This window comes from Phocoena sinus, chromosome 12 (assembly GCF_008692025.1).
Source record: "Phocoena sinus isolate mPhoSin1 chromosome 12, mPhoSin1.pri, whole genome shotgun sequence".
Lineage (NCBI taxonomy): Eukaryota > Metazoa > Chordata > Mammalia > Artiodactyla > Phocoenidae > Phocoena > Phocoena sinus.
Genome location: NC_045774.1, coordinates 15,974,649 through 15,995,535, shown reverse-complemented (window position 1 = coordinate 15,995,535; position 20,887 = coordinate 15,974,649). Strand labels below are relative to the sequence as shown.

The window sequence follows — 20,887 nt, the reverse complement described above, 5'->3', positions numbered from 1 at the left end:
TTGACAAGGAATAAGATATCTGAAGGTCTCAAAGTGCCTTTCTACAGATGGCTTATTAGTTGCAAGGGGAAAACAGAAACTATGCAGTGGAGTCCCCAGACAATGGATTACCTTGACCAAGTGATCAAAACAAACACTTTCCAATGAGAGGCAGATGGATATTATCCACCTCCAGATGTGACATCTGAGAAGGATACAATGTCACCTATGTAGTACTCTGGCTATGGGTGTATAACCTGAATCTTAATCACAAGGCAACAGCAGGTAAACCTAAATTGAAGAATATTCTACAAAATAAATGACCTGTATTCTTCAAAAATGTTAATGTAATGAAAAATAAGGCAAGTTAAGGAATTCTTCCAGCTTAAAGAGATTAGAGCAACATGACAACTAAATGCAACAGATGATTGATCATGAGCTGGATTCTAGACTGGCAGGGGAAAAAAAAATCTATGAAGGATATTACTGAAGTAACTGACAAAACTGGAAGGTAGACTGTAATTTCTATCAATTTTAAATTTCATGATTTTGATATCTATACTGTGAATATGTAGGATAATACTGTTGCTCTTAGGAAATACACACTAATGAAAGAGAAAAGATACCTGCACCGCAATTTCAAATGGTCCCCCCAAAACAGTATGTGCGTATGTGCACGTATAATCAGAGACAGAGAGGGAGAGGAGAGAGAAAGAGAAAATGAACGATCAAAGCAGATGTGGCAAAATGTTAAAAATGGGTGAATCTGGGTAAAAGGTATATAGAAGTTGTCTGCGTTATTTGTAATTTTTCTGTAAATTTGAAATTATCTGAAAATAAAAAGTTTAAAGAATATGTCAACTCCTCTTATTCTGGCATAAACTTTCTATACTTTGTTGATGAAAGCTCTGATGATAAGCTAATGTTCTTTCCCTTATAAATCACTTACTCTTGCTGCCCAGGTGCTCAAAGGATTTTTCTTTTAAGTCCAGTAATTTTCTTAGAATTTATCTTGGTGTTGGCTATTCTGGGTCAATATTCTCAGATAACACAGTGTGCTCATTAAACTATATTTTAAATTTTTTTTCAATTCAGTAAAGTTTTCTTGAATTATAATCTTTAGTATTTGTTCCTTCAGACTAGTGATGCTAATACGAATTTTAAAACATAATGAACCTGAAAGCTCTACTATATAAAATAATGATAGTAATAAAAACTTAATTATTATCCATCGATTCCAATATTATTGATGACCTACTACGTGAAAGGTATACCTATTCCACAAAAATAAGAAATGGGAAAAATGCCTAGTAGGTCAACTAATCATGTACTGAATAACTGTTCCCCAAATGACTTCATATTGCTAGTAATACAAAAAAGAGTATACTTTACAGTGTTCAATTTCTGCCCAGGTTTTATCCTGTACTTAGTATTTTACTATTTAATCTCAATACTTGAGACGTACAAAGAATTATTCTCTAATATACTTAAAATTCAGTCCAAGAAACTCTTTAAAAATGAGATGAGTATAAACAACTGAAACCCAATTAATATTTGTAAGCTGGATATCCACTTCCCTTTTTTTTTTTTTTTTTTTTTTTTTGTGGTACGCAGGCCTCTCACTGTTGTGGCCTCTCCCGTTGCGGAGCACAGGCTCTGAAAGCACAGGCTGAGCGGCCATGGCTCACGGGCCCAGCCGCTCCGCGGCATGTGGGATCTTCCCGGACCGGGCCACGAACCCGTTTCCCCTGCATCAGCAGGCGGACTCTCAACCACTGCGCCACCAGGGAAGCCCTCCCTTTTTTTTTTTTTTTTGTGGTATGCGGGCCTCTCACTGTTGTGGCCTCTCCCGTTGCGGAGCACAGGCTCCGGACGCGCAGGCTCAGCGGCCATGGCTCACGAGCCCAGCTGCTCCGCGGCATGTGGGATCTTCCTGGACCGGGGCACGAACCCGTGTCCCCTGCATCGGCAGGCAGACTCTCAACCACTGCGCCACCAGGGAAGCCCCCTCCCATTTTTTTAAAAAGGCACTTAGCACTATATTAATAGTGGAATCAAATCTGTTTACTTTCATACGTGTTATTATGTCATACAAAATTTAATCCAGAAAAAAACTCTTAGCTAAATTTTTTAATATTTTAAAGACTATCAAAAAGTCAGAAATAAACTCACAATGAGTATGTATTAAATATATTGCTGAAAAACTATTCGAACAAAGTAATTATCTTACCATTTCTAGTAGAATAGCTTGAGTTTTGGCCTCTTTTTCTGCCTTTATTTCTTCTACTTCTTCAGCCGATCTTCCTTTGAAATCATCAATTTCTTCATCTGCTCCTATCCGACCACTCTGTAAGGCAGAAGTTACTCATATATATATTTAAAGAATAGAAAAATCTAAGAAACATGAGAGACATTATGCTTTATTCTTAGTTCCATCAAATGTGTTAGAACATTTGTTTCACAAATGTGAAACAAACTTACAAACCTCTGAAAATTGATTTAGATGAATTCAATAATACTAGCCAGACTAGGCATCTAATTTATTTTAAAATCAAAATAAACATTTATATAGGAACTACCTGGTAACCAACTAAGTGCTGAATACAGAAGATAAATGATCTTATAAATTAAGCATTAAATCCCAACTATAAAGATAAATTCAGCTTTGAGGAAGCCTCATATGCAGAAATTTTTACCTCAAAAGATCTGAGGGAAAAAGTCTCCATTATGCCACAGAAATTTCTGGGTTCTAGCCTGGCTCACAAGTATCCCCACTTGAAAAGTTCCTTCACAAGCTGATAATTTAATTTAGCCTCAAAGCTACACTCCTATCTAGAGTTAAGAGATAAGAGAAATATTTCCCCAAGGTATTCATATAAGCTTCCAGAGCTAAGGAAAGAATATTAGGGAAATAAAAAGATAGGTAGAAAAATGAGTATCTCCCTGGAAGAGAAAAAAGAACTTTAAACTTGTCCTAGTATTACTGATCAAGCAAGATAATCATTCTAAAGAAATAAGTTTTAATAAGGTAAAAAGCAAATTTTATGCAAAACATTAATATGTATATACATTCAATCACAAGAAGACTCTACTTACATCTAGTTGTTCCCTTGTAGGTTCTGGTGATCGATCAGGAATTAATAGATCAGGAGGGTCATCAAATGGATCATCTAAAATCACTGTATGATTTATCCTTACAAAATAAATCCAAGTCAAATGTTACATTTATGTCATTTCAGAATCCATGTTTTACTTTTTATAAAAATTATAACAAATATCTTAAGTATCTCTAACACCAAAAAAAACCATCAGCTCTTAAATTTTATTGCACAAGGATATTACTAGTGTATACTTTCACAATTAGTGTTACTGTTTTTGATTGTTTGATATTATATATTATATTTATTACTCTGCATTATGCTAAGATGTAATATAAATGACTAAATCCTAGTAATTTTGTCATAGCTCTCAATAATCTGCATTTTTTAAAAGATAAAGGATTAATAATTCCTCCCAACATAAGCATTTATAATTAGTATAAGTATTTTTTTAAATAAAGGTCTTCTCTATTATAAAGATTCTTATAGTCACACATTTTAGAATTGTCCAAAAACCAGTCCTATGTATGCCATCCCCATTACCTGTCAAACATCACATATAAAACATTCTAGTACATTTCAACAGTAAACTATAACCATACCTGATATCTTGATATGGTACAAAGTCCTTATCAACAAAGGTCTCATTAATTTTCTTAATTATGTCCATGCCCTCTGTCACTTCACCAAACACTGTATGAACACCATCAAGGTAATCTAGATTATCTCCTGTTGTAATAAGAAACTATATAGAAAGACACAGAATAAATACAAATATATATATAATTCAAACTGAAATCAGTTACAAAAGACTACATTAATTGCATGAATTCTCACCTACTTGTCACTACTACTAAGTATAAGGCACAAAGCTTAAACATAAAATATCAATAAATACAGATGCTCTGACTGTTTAAAATACTTGAACAAACCAAATCTCAGTTTTTTCACATGTAAACTGTGAGGAAAAAAATGCATCTACTCCAATGGGGCTGTTGTGACAATGAATGAGAGGTGCTCAACATGAGCTGTTTTGAAATAAGTAATCAATACTGAAAGGAAACGGGCCACACTGTGAACAGTGATATTCCAGGAATGGTGGGATTGTAGGCAACGTTATTTTCATCTTTGTGCTTTTCTGTATTTTCTAAATTCTTCCCAATGGACATGCTTTACTTTTAAAAGGACAAAATAATGATTTTTTTAACATAGGAAAAAATAGTGTCATTTTTTTCTTCTAACAAATATCTTTGATTGAAATTCTCTCATTACTAGATATTTACAAAGATAATTTTGTGGGTTCCCTAGAGCAAAACTCATCTCCTCACCCATTTCCTTACCTGAGATCCATGCTGATCACTGCCATTGTTCACCATGGACACAGTGCCCTTCTTCTTGTGCTTAATTCTTGGCACTTTTTCAGCATCGAAAAAGCTTGCTTGATCGCCATACAGTTGACTAAAAATACATCCAATAAGGTTATAAAATATAAGTATACTCAACATGAAATATAAAACTACTAGGGTTACATATAGGGCGCTAGGGTTAACATATAAGGTTACCATTTGTTTTTGGTTTTTTTCGGCTGTGCGCATGGCTTGCGGGATGGAACCCATGCCCCCTGCAGTGGAAGGGCAGAGTCTTAACCACTGGACCGCCAGGGAAGTCCCAGGTTACCATTTCTTTATAGAAATGCCACTATGATTCAAAATATTCCTTTTATTTGCTATAGACATTTATGGAACTTGGGAAAAATCTATCTATCTATCTATCTATCTATCTATATATATATATATATATATATTTTTTTTTTTTTTTTTTTTTTTTTTTTTTTTTTTTTTGCGGTACGCAGGTCTCTCACTGTTGTGGCCTCTCCCGTTGCAGAGCACAGGCTCCGGACGCGCAGGCTCAGCGGCCATGGCTCACAGGCCTAGCCGCTCTGCAGTATGTGGGATCTTCCCAGACCGGGGCATGAACCCGCGTCCCCTGCATCGGCAGGCGGACTCTCAACCACTGCGCCACCGGGAAAGCCCGAGGCAATTCTATTTTTACTCGTTTGAAAATAAAAGAACTTACCCAAAAACTGACTCTCCTCCACGCCCAGTCCCTGTAGGATCACCAGTCTGTATGATAAAATCCCTCTATAATATATAGGATACTTTGTTAATTCAGAGAGCTTGCTAGATAGTTCCAATAACAAAGAACATGACTAATATCCACCAACTCACCTGTACATTGTGAATAAGGCAATAATTGTAATATTTTATTTTGCACAACTTCAGGAAATTCAAGCAAGCTGAAAGAAAATAAATAGTAAATGTATCACAGTAGTTCACAAATGTATTTTTAACCAAGTAAAAGCACAGTTAGTATAGTTTAATTTCTAAGTTACCATACAAAAACTTCCCCAAATGGTCAAATGTCCAAAGCCACTGAAAAAGGTAGTAATCCTAGAAAAAGGCAATATGTTTTAAATTATCATTTTATTCTCTTTTTCTTTGGATTTCTTGGGCATCTGAACTGTATAGAAACCTGAAACTTATCTGGGACAAGCAATCATTTGTTGATGAATTGATTTTGTAAGGGAAAGAAAAAATGAAGAGGACACTATGACTGCAAAGGATCTAGCAGAGTATCTGAAAAATGGGTACAGATTATTTATATTAGAGAAAACAAAATATCTGGGACCATTTTTTTCACAATGATTAAACAGCCCTTCACAAAAATCCATATACTTATCATGTACCATGTTTTTTAAATAAATTCACTCATTTATCCAATAAACACTGACTGAGAATCTTCTAAGTACCTGTCACTGTTGTTAGGTCAAATGCCATTAAATCTCGATTTCTACCCTTAACAAGTTTTCAGTCTAGTTGTAGAGAAACATGCTAACAACTTCTCGAGGCACTAAGCTAGAAACCAAACAGTCAGAAAGACATATGAGGCGGTCCCTGCCCTCAAGGAGCTTATACTAAGCTAGGGTCCTTTCACCTGAACACAAATAGTTACAATAGTGGGCACACCTGATAATACCATCTGTGCACTTAAATGGTACAAAGTTTAAAAGTGCTTTTAAATATGCCACACAAGTTGAAAAGAGATTGTTTCTGGCTGGGGAAATGAGAAGACCTCCTGGAGGCTTAAGGGAGCATTAAAAGAACTGGATTGGCAGAGAGTAGAGAGTGGGCATTTCAAGCTGGGAAGACATTATGAAATACCCTGGAAGCGGGAATTTAAATGTTTTGGGGAGGGTCCAGGAGACCAGTCTAACTTCTATAACTTCTCCAGTGACACAGAGGAATAGAGGATTAAAAAGCTGGAGAGGTAAGATGGAGCCAAGTTATTGGAGGTTCTTGAATATCAGGCTTTTGATCATTTTTCTAGAAAAAAAAATATATTCCTGAAGTTACTGTTAAACATATAGGAGTAGTCCTTTAACTAGAAAACAAAATAATGAATCTAACTAAGTAGTGATCAACAATGGTTGCCAAAATCTTTAGGTGAAAAGCTAATGGGAACACTGTTAACAGATGTATCAGGTAGACAGGCCTGAACCACTAACCAATCTTAACATCACAAAAAGGTCCAACCAGACATCAAGTGCCTCCTGAACGTGATGCAGCTGGAAGTACAGACTACCTGATATGAAATATTCTTGCCAAAAACATTAAACCTGAATCTGATTAAGGCTCTGGATCTAAGGAGCAATTCATGAGAAATAGAAGGGATAGAAGAATATATTAAAAGATACAACAGGGATAAAATCAGTCAAATCCAAAATGAGAAAAATCTATCAATGACCCAGATTCTTTCTCAAAAATTTTTCAGGGAAAAAAGGGGGGCGGGGGGAACTTACAGATTAAAAGATATTTAAGAGATGTATCAACCAATATAATATAAGGACTAGACTTATATTATAAGTCTAGTCTTACAAGACTAGACTAAACACACTCTTATCATACAATCCAGCAATCATGTTCCTTTGCATTTACCCAACGCATCTGGAAACAGGTCTATGCAAAAACTTGCACACGGATGTTTATAGCAGCTTTATTCATAACTGCCAAAATTTGAAAGCAATCAAGATGTCCTTCAGTAAGTGAATGGATAAATAATCTGTGGTACAACCAGACAATGAAATATTATTCAAGGCAAAAAGAACTGAGATACCAAGCCATGACAAGACGGGGGAACCTAAAATGCATTACTCAGTGAAAGAAGTCAATCTGAAAAGGCTACATACCGTATGGTTCCATCTGTATAACATTCTGGAAAAAGCAAAACTATGGACACAATAAAAGATAAGTGGTTGCCAGGAGATGCGGGGGAGGGGAATGAACAGGCAGAGCACAGAGGATTTTTAGGGCAGTGAAATTACTCTGTATGATACTGTAATGGTGGATACATGTCACTATACATTTGTCCAAAGCCACAGAATGCACACCAACAAGAGTGTACCCTAACATAAATAATGGACTTTGGGTGATAATGATGTGTCAATACAGGTTCATCAAATGTACCACTGTAGTAACAAATGTAAAGTATGTACAATGTTACATGGTTGAAACATTACAAATGTATCACAAATGTACCATTCTGGTGGGAGGTACGACAATGGCAGAGGCCTATGCACTGGGTGTAGGGGGAATATGGGAAATCTCTGTACCTTCACCTCAGTTTTGCTATGAACCTTAAAGTGCTTTAAAAAAATAAAGTCTTAATTTTAAAATGGGGTGGGGGAGAACCTATAGATTAAAAGATATTTAAGAGAGACTTCCCTGGTGGTCCAGTGGTTAAGGCTCTGTCTGCACTTCCAATGCAGGGGGTGCGGGTTCCATCCCTGGCGGGGGAACTAAGATCCCCCAAGCCGAGGGGTGCGGAAAAAAAAAAAAAAAAATTTAAACATCCAGTGGAGTGGGGCTATAAATGAAACATTTCACAACTGTTAAGCAGAAGCTGATCATCAGTACATGAGGGTTCATTTACATGATTCTACTTCTGTGTATGTTTCAAGTTTTCTATAATAAAAAGGTTTAAGAAAAAGAGGGCTTCCCTTGTGGCGCAGTGGTTGAGAATCCGCCTGCCGATGCAGGGGACACGGGTTCGTGCCCCGGTCCGGTTAGATCCCACATGTCACGGAGCGGCTGGGCCCGTGAGCCACGGCCGCTGAGCCTGCGCGTCCGGAGCCTGCGCGTCCACAATGGGAGAGGCCACAACAGTGAGAGGCCCGCGTACCGCAAAAAAAAAAGAAAAAGAAGGGAGAGAAGGAGGGAGGAAAAATGAAAAATAAGTCTGGATATATTTACTATAAATTGATAAGTAGTTACATATAGAAGTAGATACCCAATCACATGCTTATAAATATATACAAATAGGGTGGACTTATGTTTTTAGTGTCCCAAGCTATCTTTTCAGAAACACTGCTTGTCCATTTTGTCCATGTTAATTAGGTGAGATAACCCTACCTCCCCTTTATTCTCTCATAGTTCTACGGAAAAAGGCCCACAAACTTGCCAGGTGCTGCTCCACATGGAGAGTGTCAAACTCAAAGGAAAGCAAATCCAAGAGATGAAAAATACAATTCCCTATAAAATCCTGTGTACCCCCTGGTCCTGCCATCTTTAAAGCTTACCCCAGTAACATGAGGCAATCAACTGTTTTCTTTAAGCCAGTTTGTGTTGAGTTTCTATCACTTGCACAAAGAATCCTAATACAACACATATATTTGCATTACTCAATATAATGAACCTTTGGTGTATGCCCTCAAAGTGTCAGGCACTGCAGTAGGTGCTCAGGATATAGAGATAATTAAGACACAGTCCCTATTCTCTTAGAGTTTACATTCTTGAGAGGAGCCCAGGACTTGCAAATTAATTCCAGGAAAATAGGTAAATGTATAACAAAATATGTACTGTGATTTATAAAGGACCTGAGACAGAACACAAGAAACCAATCGAACTCTACTTAGGGACACTGGAGAGTTTCACAGAAGAGATCATGCTTGATGTGAAATTGAATAATAAGCAGGAACTTTGCCAAAAAGACAACAGCGGAGAGAAATGTGGGGTAGAGGCAACAGTATGAGAAAGGCATAGAGGTATGGCTGAGTGTTGAGGGGTGGCGATAAGTGAGCGTGGGATAAAGTGCAGCACGTCAGAAGGCACTCATGGTACCATATTGCAGCTTGTTTCATCTTCTTTCATAGACTGCATTCCATGGGGGCAGGACCCTGCTTGTAACTAAACTCTCCTGGTCTCCAGCTTCTCCCCACTCTGAAACATTCTCCACACTGCTACTTATTATCGTCCTAAAACAAGAAGTCTGCCATGCCTCCATCCTGCTCTTAATCCCTTCAAAGACTCTGGGCTCAAGGCTATTCACGACCTGACCTAACCTAAAAACGTATACAACCAGACTCGCAGTCGGCCATTCCACTGTCAAGCCACGCGGATCTACTTGCTATTTCCATTAAATTCCAAGCAAACAAGAAAACCCTCGCTCCCACTCATTTTTCAAAGAGCTAGTTCAAGGGCTCTGAATTCTTTGCTAGCTTTGCTTCTCCCCGCCCCCTGCCAAAATTACACCCTCCTCTGGTTTCCATGGCAACTTACACATTCTTCCACTACAACGCTTAAGAAATTAAATGGGTTGCGGCGCCTATTTCCACCAATGGAAAATTAGACCCTCAAGGGTAAGAGGCCCATTCTACGGCTTGGCACAAAGTCTCGCATAGTGGGCGATCAATGAGTGTTTGCTAAGGTTGGGTGCACACCTCTGGACAGCCCTTCCTCCAACCACGAGGGAGGCCCACACTCACGGCTCCAAGCCCATCCTCCCTGCTTTCATCAGGATATACTGATTACACACGAAGGAATACTGCTTGCGTTCCTCTGACTAGTGAAAAGCAGTAAAGCCGCAAAAGCTATGGGCATTGTATATGCTGCATTACACACACACACACACACACACACACACACGCATTTAATAACCACAAGCACTCGCCACCCGGACCCAGCACTAGATGCGGAGAAGGGCTGCTCCTCAAAAAAACTTTTCAACCAAGGCCCGCTAATAAAACAGCGCAGTCGCGGTCACCATCAGCCCAGAAGCTCCAACCAGTCCACGGCAACCTGGCAGAAAAGGCAAAGTGGGGAAGGCAGATAGCGGCCCGGCGGAGAGGTGAGCGGGACCCGGGCCTCACCGCGCGGCCGCTCCTCCGTGTACAAGTCGATGACGACATCGCCCAAGGTGGTCTCCAGCAGAACAGCCATGGCGCCCGCTCCTCCTCTGCAACAAGCCCCGGGGGTGACAGGCTCAGCCCGACGTCAACTACGCCAGGCGTCACGCTCGGCGCGACGCCTTTTACATCATCCCTCCGACGACAACGCCCCCTTCCGGGAGGCTCCTTTGGGCGGATCTGGTCGGTGCCCCGCCTCCCCCGGCTGTCGGGCGGTGCCCTGGGTCCTGCCCATGGCGCGGCCCTTTTGAAAATCGTTCTTAGCCCTTGGCGACTGGCGCGGAAACCTGTCACTCAAAGGGGCTTCTGTGAAGGGTTTGTGACCCTTTTGTGCTCCATCTCAAAAATGGGGCGCTCTTACACTGTTAGTGGGAATGTAAACTGATACAGCCACTATGGAGAACAGCACGGAGGTTTCTTAAAAAACTAAAAATAGAGTTACCACACCACCCAGCAATACCACTCCTGGGCATATGCCCTGAGAAAACCATAATTCAAAGAGAGTCATGTACCACAATGTTCATTGCAGCACAATTTACAATAGCCAGGACATGGAAGCAACCTAAGTGTCCATCAACAGATGAATGGATAGAGAAGATGTGGCACATACATACAATGGAATATTAGTCATAAAAAGGAACGAAATGGAGTTATGTGTAGTGAGGTGGATGGACCTAGAGTCTGTCATACACAGTGAAGTAAGTTAGAAAGAGAAAAACAAATACCGTATGCTAACACATATATATGGAATCTAAAAAAAAAAAAAAAGGTTCTGAAGAACCTAGGGGCAGGACAGGAATAACGACTCAGACGTAGAGAATGGATTTGAGGACACAGGGAGGGGGAAGGGTAAGCTGGGACGAAGTGAGAGAGCGGCATGGACATATAGACACTACCAAATGTAAAATAGATAGCTAGTGGGAAGCAGCCACAAAGCACAGGGAGATCAGCTCCGTGCTTTGTGTTCCCCTAGAGGGGTGGGATAGTGAGGGTGGGTGGGAGGGAGACGCAAGAGGGAGGGGATATGGGGATATATGTATATGTATAGCTGATTTGCTTTGTTATACAGCAGCAACTAACACAACAATGTAAAGCAATTATACTCCAATAAAGATGTTAAAAAAAAATAAAGAGTGGGGCGGACCTTTCTTTAATGCTCCTCAGGCCCTCCCTTCATCGCAGTGTGGGCGGGGGCGGGGGGGGGGGCGGGGAGGAGGACCGCGGCGCCACCTTCCCCTGACCTGTTGGGACAACCACTCGGAGTTTCCTAGTTGGTCTCTTTTTATGTCCCAGAATCAGAAACTTTAGGCCTTAAAGGCAGAATTTGCTACCCAGAAAGATGGTTAACAGGCAGTTCTTTCCTGGCTAATTGCGTCTAGGGAAAAGACTATACCTGTTACAGCAGCAGATGGTGGGTGGGTCCTTAGTGCAACAAGCTAAAGATGGTAGGCTTCAGCCTGTATCTCTACTGGTTTTATCAGTAATCTTGATGAAATAAGAGAAAACAATTTTAAGGCAAGACAGAGAAGTTCAAGATCAATGATTGTAATAGTGTAACTCTAAATGTGAGAAGAAGCAACAATAGGGAACATTTCCTGGACCATAACGGACTAGTAAGACAGGTGGTCTAGAGGCTTTGGGCTACTGTTAACAGGGTCTAGTACAGTCATAGCACATTGAGTGGCCTATCAACGAAATCCTCGCTTGACCTGGAAATGAGCATTCCTAGCACCCCAGGATAGATTGGTCATGATATGCCTCGCAAAACTTGGTTGAAATTAAGACCTAAAGGGAAAGGATTGTAAAATTAAAAAATGTTGCCCACCATCCAGCTCTACAAGAATCAAGTCATCGGCCACTGCAGTCACTGGCCTCTAATACACCTTGAAAGGAATTCAGGGCGAAGGTCAGGATGAGGCACTTTGTGCTTTGGGAAAATTGACAGAACTGGCCCTCGGTTAGATATTTTCAGGAGAAAATTTCATGAACCCGGTTTCTTGCATCTTCTCACACTTAGAAAAGCACTAGAACCATTAACTAAGATATTTGTTTCTCTCGAATAGCAGTAACCTACTAAGGTGATGGATTTCATGTACTCCTTCACCAAAATCACGTATATACTGGCCTCCGCCTTTACCTCTTCAGAACAGTTCTCAGAGCTCTCTGAGAGACTATCTCCCAGGTTATAATCCTCAGGTTGGCTCAAATAAAATTTTCCATTTCTTTTATAGGTTGACTATTAATTAATTTTTTCATCGACACTCTAACTTAGAAGACTTATGAAACTACTTTTGTCTTCCTTTGAGGGTTTCCATGAAAAGTTTATTCCCCAAACTCTCCTGGTCAAGCTGACCACTCTTTTTCATGCCATTTTATACACACTTATAACCTCCAATAACTTCATTTCTGACTAAAAACCAAAGTTTCTATAGTCTACAAGGCCTTACATGACATTCTGCCACCCCTGTTCCTGTCTTCACTCTTAGTCCCATGAGGTCACACTAGCCTTTGCTATTCTTTGAACACTATGGGGCAGGGGATGGGGTGAGGGGTTCTGCCTGAGGCCCTTTGCATTGCTGTCCCATCTGGTTGGAACCCTCTTTCTCCAGCTATTTGCATAGCTCTCTTTCACCTCCTTTAGGTCCCTTGCTCATATGTCACCTCTCAGTGAGCCCTTCCCTGACCACTATAATTAAAGCTAACCTAGGACTTCCCTGATGGTCCAGTGGTTAAGACTCTGCACTTCCACTGCAGGGGGCACGGGTTCGATCCCTGATCGGGGGAGCTAAGATCCCACATGCCTCGTGGTGCAGCCAAAAAAAAAAAAGTTAACCCCACATACATACACTTTTACTTTTCTACATAGTGCTTTTTACCATCTAACATGCTAGTTAGGAATTTGTTTATATTTGTATGTTGTTACTAGAATGTCAACTCCAGAGGGAGAGCCAATTTTGTCTGTTTTGTTTACTGCTCTATCCTTAGTGCCTATGACAGCCTGCCACATAATAGGTGAATAATTATTTACTGATGAATGAATATTGGCGATTAATTAAAGAAATGCAAATTAAAATAACAATGCAATTGTTGATGGAAATGTAAAATAGTACGGCCACTTTGGAAGACAGTTTGGCATTTTCTTACAAAGCAAAACATTACCTTACCATGAATTCAAGCAATCACTCACCTAGGTATTTACCCAAATAAGTTGAGTCTTATGTCCACACAAAAACCTGCACACAAATGTTTATAGCAGCTTAATTCATACCTGCCAAAATTCAGGAGCAACTGAGACATTTTTTTAATAGGTGAATGAATAAACAAACTGGTTTAACAAGCTGGAATAAACAACCATGCAATGGAATATTATTTAAAGATCAAAAGAAATGAGCTAGCAAGCCATGAAAAGACATGGCAGACCTTAAATACGTATTGGTAAGTGAAAGAAGCCAGTGTGAAAAAGCTACATACTGTGTAATTCCAACTATATGACAACTATTCCTTTTCTGATAAAGGAAAATTATGTAAACAGTATAAAGATCAGTGGTTGCCAAATTTCTGGCAGAATGAGGGAGAGATGAGTAGTTGAAACACAGGCATTTTTAGGGCAGTGAAACTATTTTGTATGATGCTGTAATGGTGGCTATTATGTATTTGCCAAACCCTGAAAAACTGTATGACAAAAAGAGTGAACCCTATTATAAACTGTGGACTTTAGTTAATAATAGTGGATGAATATTGGTTTATCAGTTGTAACAAATGTGTCAGACTAATTCAATATGTTAATAATAGGGGAAACTGGGAGATGGAGGAGAGGGTATATAGGAACTCCCCATAATTTCTCCTCAATTGTTCTTTAAACCTTAAGTTGCTCTAAAAAAAGTGTGTATACAGAAAAAAGATTTACCATTTTTCAACTTTTACTTAAGTGATTCAAAAGATAAACAGTCCTAAATATTAAATTTTACATATATACCACTTAACATATTTTATGATTTTATGGTTATATTTTCCGTGATTATCTCTAAATATTGAGTCCCCTGAGATAGTAAGCTTCCACTCCTATCCAACCCCACTCATATAAAAATCTTAAACTTACTATAGCAGGGGCTTAGATCCAGGGGCTTTTGAGAACATTTTGATTGGCTGGAAAGCAGGACATTCCGCCCTCTCTGGGAGCAATCTTCACCTGCTTCTTCGTCTGCCTGTCCTTGTCAAAGACTTTAATTGCTCTTTCTTTTCTTTTTTTTTGCCATTGTATTCTTTTTAATTTAATTTTATTTTTTTATACAGCAGGTCCTCATTAGTCATCAATTTTATACACATCAGTGTATACATGTCAATCCCAATCTCCCAATTCATCACACCACCATTCCCACCCGCCACTGCTTTTCCCCCTTTGTGTCCATACATTTGTTCTCTACATCTGTGTCTCTATTTCTGCCTTGCAAACCAGTTCATCTGTACCATTTTTCTAGATTCCACATATATGCGTTACTATACAATATTTGTTTTTCTCTTTCTGACTTACTTCACTCTGTATGGCAGTCTCTAGGTCCATCCATGTCTCTACAAATGACCCAGTTTCGTTCCTTTTTATGGCTGAGTAATATTCCATTGTATATATGCACCACGTCTTCTTTATCCATTTATCTGTCAATGAGCATTTAGGTTGCTTCCATGACTAACTGCTCTTTCTTTATTGTGATTATTTTAGCATGACCTTTTCAGTAGATATTGGTATAATGTTTTGAAATGTGGGTTTTAGTATTATTCACACGTGGTGAGGACAACAGATCCCAAGAGGAGGGGGGACACACCATGCCATGAAGGACCACACAGGAAAGCACCAGGGTGGGTCAGGAGGCAGAAGGAGGAAGAGGAAAGCATAGACAGAAGTCTTTACTGTGGTTTCTTTGGAGAAGGCAAGACAAGGGAGCGTAAGCAGGATTAGCACTGGCTGGTTTGAATAATTTCAGTGGGCTCTGGGGGTTGGAGGCTATCTCTAGTTTTCTGGTACGTGGCCCTGGGATGATTAGGGCAGAGAAATATTGCCTCCTGCAGTTTAATAAAAGCCTGATAGTGGAGGTGATCTGGAGTATAAGCTCTGGATTGGTTGGTTTACATATGAAAGGCAGGCTCACAGGGGAGCAGTTTACTAACTCTAGAAATTAGCTTAGCCCTGGGAGTCTCTCTTGGGTCAGCCAGGCCCCAGACAACAGAGCATCCAGAATACAGAAAATAAGAAAATATAGTTAATACATATAGATTATGAAGTTGCCCATAATTTTGCCACCAAATGCGGTAGAAGATGATAAAGTGCAGCTCCTGTGTTCTAGGGACTCAAATATTGTGAAGCTTGACTCAAAAGAAGTAAATGCACTCCCCAACACTGGAAGCCCAATGAAGGCGGAGAAAAGACATCCCGCAATCTGCTTCTGCTTCCACATGGAGGCCCCTTCCGTTCCTAAAAAAGTCTGAAAAGTTCAAAGAAGACAAATAAAAATGCAGGCTTTTGCTTCCCAGGTGTCTGTACATAGCTTGTCTTTGTATCAGAGCACTCTCCTGTGTTCTGCTTTAACAGACAACAGCTGTATGAGGAAGACAGTGTAAATAGAATACAAATTAAACTGGATCTCTATGGCCTAGGTTTTGTACATACAGAAACTGCATGGTATTTAAATTACTGTTTGTCTCTAATGAGGTATGCAGTTTCTTTAAAAACAAACCTCAAAAAAAGTCTTAAAAAAAATCAAAAAACAGGGCTTCCCTGGTGGTGCAGTGGCTGAGAGTCCGCCTGCCGATGCAGAGGACACGGGTTCGTGCCCCGGTCTGGGAGGATCCCACGTGCCGCGGAGCGGCTGGGCCCGTGAGCCATGGCTGCTGAGCCTGCGTGTCTGGAGCCTGTGCTCCGCAACGGGAGAGGCCACAGCAGTGAGAGGCCCACGTACCGCAAAAAAAAAAAAAAAAAAAAAAAAAAAAAAAAAAATCAAAAAACAAAAAATGCAGGCTTACTACAAAACATTACCTACTTAGCTGTGTTACTGAATATGAAATCATCCCTAAATAGACTCTCAAAAGGATTTCTACCTCCGCCATTGAATTCTTCCTGCAATATTTATCACAGATGTCCTATATTTTTGAAATCGCAGAGTATTTTTAAATATTTTGGATGTTTATTTTAATCTTTTATTTCCAGAATTTTTATCAGAATACAAATCAAACACTGATTTACAACTAATTTAACATCCTTGGACACAGATGTCTCTGCATGCTTTCAGGTTATTGGAATCAGTTAGCTGGGGGAGCAGAAAGCAGGGACGGCCTCTTTGTCCTGGGGCCCCTCTGGCTACAGTTGGGGTGGAGAAAGAGGCAAAGATCTCCCACAATTTCCTGTTTCTTCATTTCTCTCAAGGCAGATCGTGTTCTTAGAAACTCAATTGAACAGAACACTTTGTAATAATCTCTATAAACATATAAAAACAAAGAAAATTATGACTTTTACTTTTTAAACAACTTCTATGAACCAATAGAATGTATTAATTCAGAATACCAGGGTTAAAAACCACAGCTCCATCACTTAGTATCCTGTAACTCAGGGCAAAAAACTTAATCTCTATAAATACACAGAGAATAAGGGTACAGTCAAAACAGTTTTAAAATATCTTAGGAGAAAAATAAGGTAAAATGTGTAAATGGCTCTGGAGATGTAAAAGGAATATCTTTCTTGATTTCCTTTTTATCATCTCCTGGGGGTATTCAGGAAGTTCAAAAATGTGTAGTTGAGTAACTCTGGAAAATAATGGAGTAGACTGTGTTGCAATAGAAATGCAGTGATTCACTCTCTCCCAGAAATTAGATACAGATTATGTCCCAGGCTTCTCTTTGGTGCCGAGCCTGCTTTTGGATTACAGAAAAAGAGGAATTCAACTTCTGAGTGTGAGAATAATAAAAACAATGGGATCAGTAGTTTTTGCTTTTTTTTTTTTTTTTTTTTTTTTTTGCCACACCGTGCCGGCATGCAGGTTCCCTGACCAGGGATCAAACCTGTGCCCCCTACAATGGGAGGGTGAAGTCTTAACCACTGTACTTCCAGGGAAGTCCCTAGATCAGTTGTTGAAAAAGGAAATACCTCAAAGTTTGGAGTCAAAGAGTACTATTTTGCGTGAAAATAAAGACGTATTTTTTATACCTCATATAGTTATCTATGTATCAAATTTTTTAAACAATATTTTCTGCTATACGAAAGATTATCTTCAAGAAACATAAAGCAGGGGGCTTCCCTCGTGGTGCAGTGGTTGGGAGTCCGCCTGCCGATGCAGGGGACGCGGGTTCGTGCCCCGGTTTGGGAGGATCCCACATGCCGCGGAGCGGCTGGGCCCGTGAGCCATGGCCGCTAAGCCTGCGCGTCTGGAGCCTGTGCTCCGCAGCGGGAGAGGCCACAACAGTGAGAGGCCTGTGTACCGCAAAAAAAAAAAAAAAAAAAAAAAAAAGAAATGTCTTTAAAAAAAAGAAAAGAAAGAAACATAAAGCATGTAATGTACACAGAAATACATTGGGTTTCTATAGGCAAACTGAACTCTTTTGGAGACAAACAAGTGTAAGAATAATGGATGGTCAGACAAAGGGGAGGGCTCTGTGAGTGACATACAGACTACGTCACTCACCTTCCCCAACTACTCTTTCTTTCAAATGTATTTTGGAAACTTATATTACTAATTCAAATTACACAGATCCACATATGTCATATGTTCTGACCATTAGATTCGATTTGGTTATTTATTTATTTATCTATTTTGGCTGCACCAGGTCTTAGTTGCGGCATGAGGACTCTTAGTTGTGGCATGCATGTGGGATCTAGTTCCCCAACCAGGGATCGAACCCTGGCCCCCTGCATTAGGAGCACAGAAACTTACCCACTGGACTACCAGGGAAGTCCCAGATTCGATTTGTTTTTAATCCCAGAGGTCTGAAACAATGAAAAGGCCAGTGGTTGCAGTTGAAACCCACCAGTGGGTGAGGCTTCATTGCAGAAACCACTTGCCAGTTAATAATGTTGTTGGGTATCTCATCGTAGGCAAGGAATTAGTTGAATGACTGTAGTTTACCATACAACAATTTTGGCCAAAGATTTTGTTGTTTACTCTAGCTGAAAACGCAGGCATGGGGGGAGGGGTTGATAAAAGAGGAAGAGGAGCTAAGAGAGAAACAGATTTCTTTTTCTTGTCAAAAGTTCTATTTTTTTTCAAAAGTTTTATTTTATTTTTTTATTTTTATTTTTTTTTCTACATTACTTTTTTTTTTTTTTTTTTTTTTTTGCCGTACACAGGCCTCTCACTGTTGTGGCCTCTCCCATTGCGGAGCACAGGCTCCGGACGCGCAGGCTCAGCGGCCATGGCTCACGGGCCCAGCCGCTCCGCGGCATGTGGGATCTTCCCGGACCGGGGCACGAACCCGTGTCCCCTGCATCGGCAGGCGGACTCTCAACCACTGCACCACCAGGGAAGCCCAAAAGTTTTATTTTAAAGAAAGACTGTTTCTTACTCTCCCTGAATGGCAACATCTCCAAGTTCTTCTCAATCAATATGCAATCCTGTTAACCTGAAATATCTGAATTCTTGGCATTTTCTGTGTTAACCTTAAAAATAAGCCAGTTATTTTACCAGCAAAATGAGTTTATTCAAGACTAGCAGAGCAACTGCAGTAAGGGACATGAAAACTAGATGAACCATAGGTTAAGTTGGAGGACAAAGGAGAGGGACTTGCTTTTATAGAGAAAAGGGGGGAGGTTAAGAGGGACTGTTTTGAGTAGAAATCCATTGGAAGAGGGCAGGCGTTCAAACTTCTCATTGGCTGAATGTGGCAGTTTCTCATTGGCAGGCTACTGCTGGGTAAAGATAAAATCTTCCTTCTGCTGGAGTATTTCAGTAAGCCTCTTCCTTTTGAACATGCATGGTACCTCTCTCTTTCTGTTTGGGGTCTGCAGACCAAGGAGTGATCATGCATGAGAGCTCCTCCAGTCCTTCCAGATTTCATTTTATTTTATTTTTAACTTTTTAATTTAATTTTGTCACTTTTCTTCCAATTTTATTGAGATATCATTGACATATAACACTGTATAAGTTTAAGGTATACAGCATACTGATTTGACTTACATACATCATGAAGTGATTATCACAATAAGTTTAATGAATATCCATCATCTCATATATATACAAAATTAAAGAAATAGAAAAAAAATTTTTCTTGTAATGAGAACTCCTAGGATTTACTCTCTTAACAACTTTCGTATATAACATACAGCAGTGTTGCCTATATTTATCATGTTTTACATTACATCCCTAGTACTTATTTATCTTATAACTGGATGTTGTACCTTTTAACTGCCTACATCCTATTCTCCCTCCCCCCATCTCCCAGACTTTATTTTTCTTTTTTTAAAAAAATAATTTATTTTATTTATTTAATTTTGGCTGCGATGGGTCTTTGTTGCTGTGCGCATGCTTTCTCTAGTTGCAGCGAGCGGGGTCTACTCTTCGGAGCACGGGCTCTAGGCACGCGGGCTTCAGTAGTTGTGGCATGTGGGCTTCTAGCCTACTCTAGAGCGCAGGCTCAGTAGTTGTGGGGCACGGGCTTAGTTGCTCTGCAGCATGTGGGATCTTCCCGGACCAGGGCTCAAACCCATGTCCCCTGCATTGGCAGGCGGATTCTTAACCAGTGCGCCAGCAGGGACGCTCCAGACTTTATTTTAAATGGGGTTTCTTTCATTTCATTTCACATTTGCTTTAGAGGGTTTCATCAAAAAAAAATTATTTTTTTAATCTTAAAGAGGGAAGAAAATCTATCATCTTCAATTTATAGATTTTAATAAGCTCACTAGAAAAGTCCTGAGAGCCCAGGTGGCCTGGCTTTCAGTGGATTGTTGTTCCTTCGCGTCTCCAGCGATCCGCTGAGTGTTGAACTTAATGCGGGGTTGATCCTCAACCTTGTCACAGTAAATCACTGGGGAACTTTAAAAACTACCAGTGCCCAAGTAGCTGCCCAGACAAAGTAAATCAGAAACTCAGGTGTCCCAGAAGATACCAGAATCAGTAACTTTTAAAAGTGCTCAGGCAATTACCAAGTGCAACAAAGGTGAGAAGTACCGCTTTAATAAATCTGCCCCTCTAAACGTGATATACCTTATTTTCCCGTACAACAGTGTTCTGATACATTACCACTATTTTCACTTTGTAGATATATGTAAATATATACACGCAGAGACATACCTATGTACACATACAGTATATAATGATTCAAAAATAATGGCAATGAAAATGTTTACACTCTTTTAGGTGAAGAAGCTCTCTCCAAATCAGAGTGCCGGTCTAATGACGGAATCAGACCTTCTGTTGACTTGATTCCGCCCCGGAACGTTGCTCCGCGGCCCGGAGGCCTAGACCTCCGCAGCTCTCGGAGCCTTCCGGGTCCCGCCCCACCTTCTCCCCGCCCCCGCCCCGCCCCTCCAATCCCCTCCCCTCCTAATGGCCCCGCCCCTCGGGCTAGCTCGGCCCTCGCCTCCCAGCCGCCC

General features: G+C 40.1%; 1 protein-coding gene across 2 annotated transcripts in view; it reads right to left on the bottom strand.

Moving 5' to 3' along the window:
- The window catches only part of PPIL4 (peptidylprolyl isomerase like 4), a 34,697-nt gene extending 24,263 nt beyond the window's left edge, over positions 1-10,434 (bottom strand). Inside the window, exons 1-8 of one of the 2 annotated variants that reach the window (XM_032651098.1) lie at positions 10,282-10,365; positions 7,324-8,267; positions 5,306-5,373; positions 5,154-5,218; positions 4,418-4,535; positions 3,680-3,822; positions 3,076-3,172; positions 2,210-2,326 (exon numbers count right to left, since the gene is read on the bottom strand). In XM_032651098.1, the coding sequence (XP_032506989.1) occupies positions 2,210-2,326; positions 3,076-3,172; positions 3,680-3,822; positions 4,418-4,535; positions 5,154-5,218; positions 5,306-5,373; positions 7,324-7,336 (621 nt within the window). In that variant the 5' untranslated portion in view covers positions 7,337-8,267; positions 10,282-10,365. Of the gene's footprint in view, positions 1-2,209; positions 2,327-3,075; positions 3,173-3,679; positions 3,823-4,417; positions 4,536-5,153; positions 5,219-5,305; positions 5,374-7,323; positions 8,268-10,281 lie in introns of both variants that reach the window. The other variant, XM_032651097.1, reaches the window with a different exon arrangement.
- Between the last annotated feature and the right edge of the window lie 10,453 nt (positions 10,435-20,887).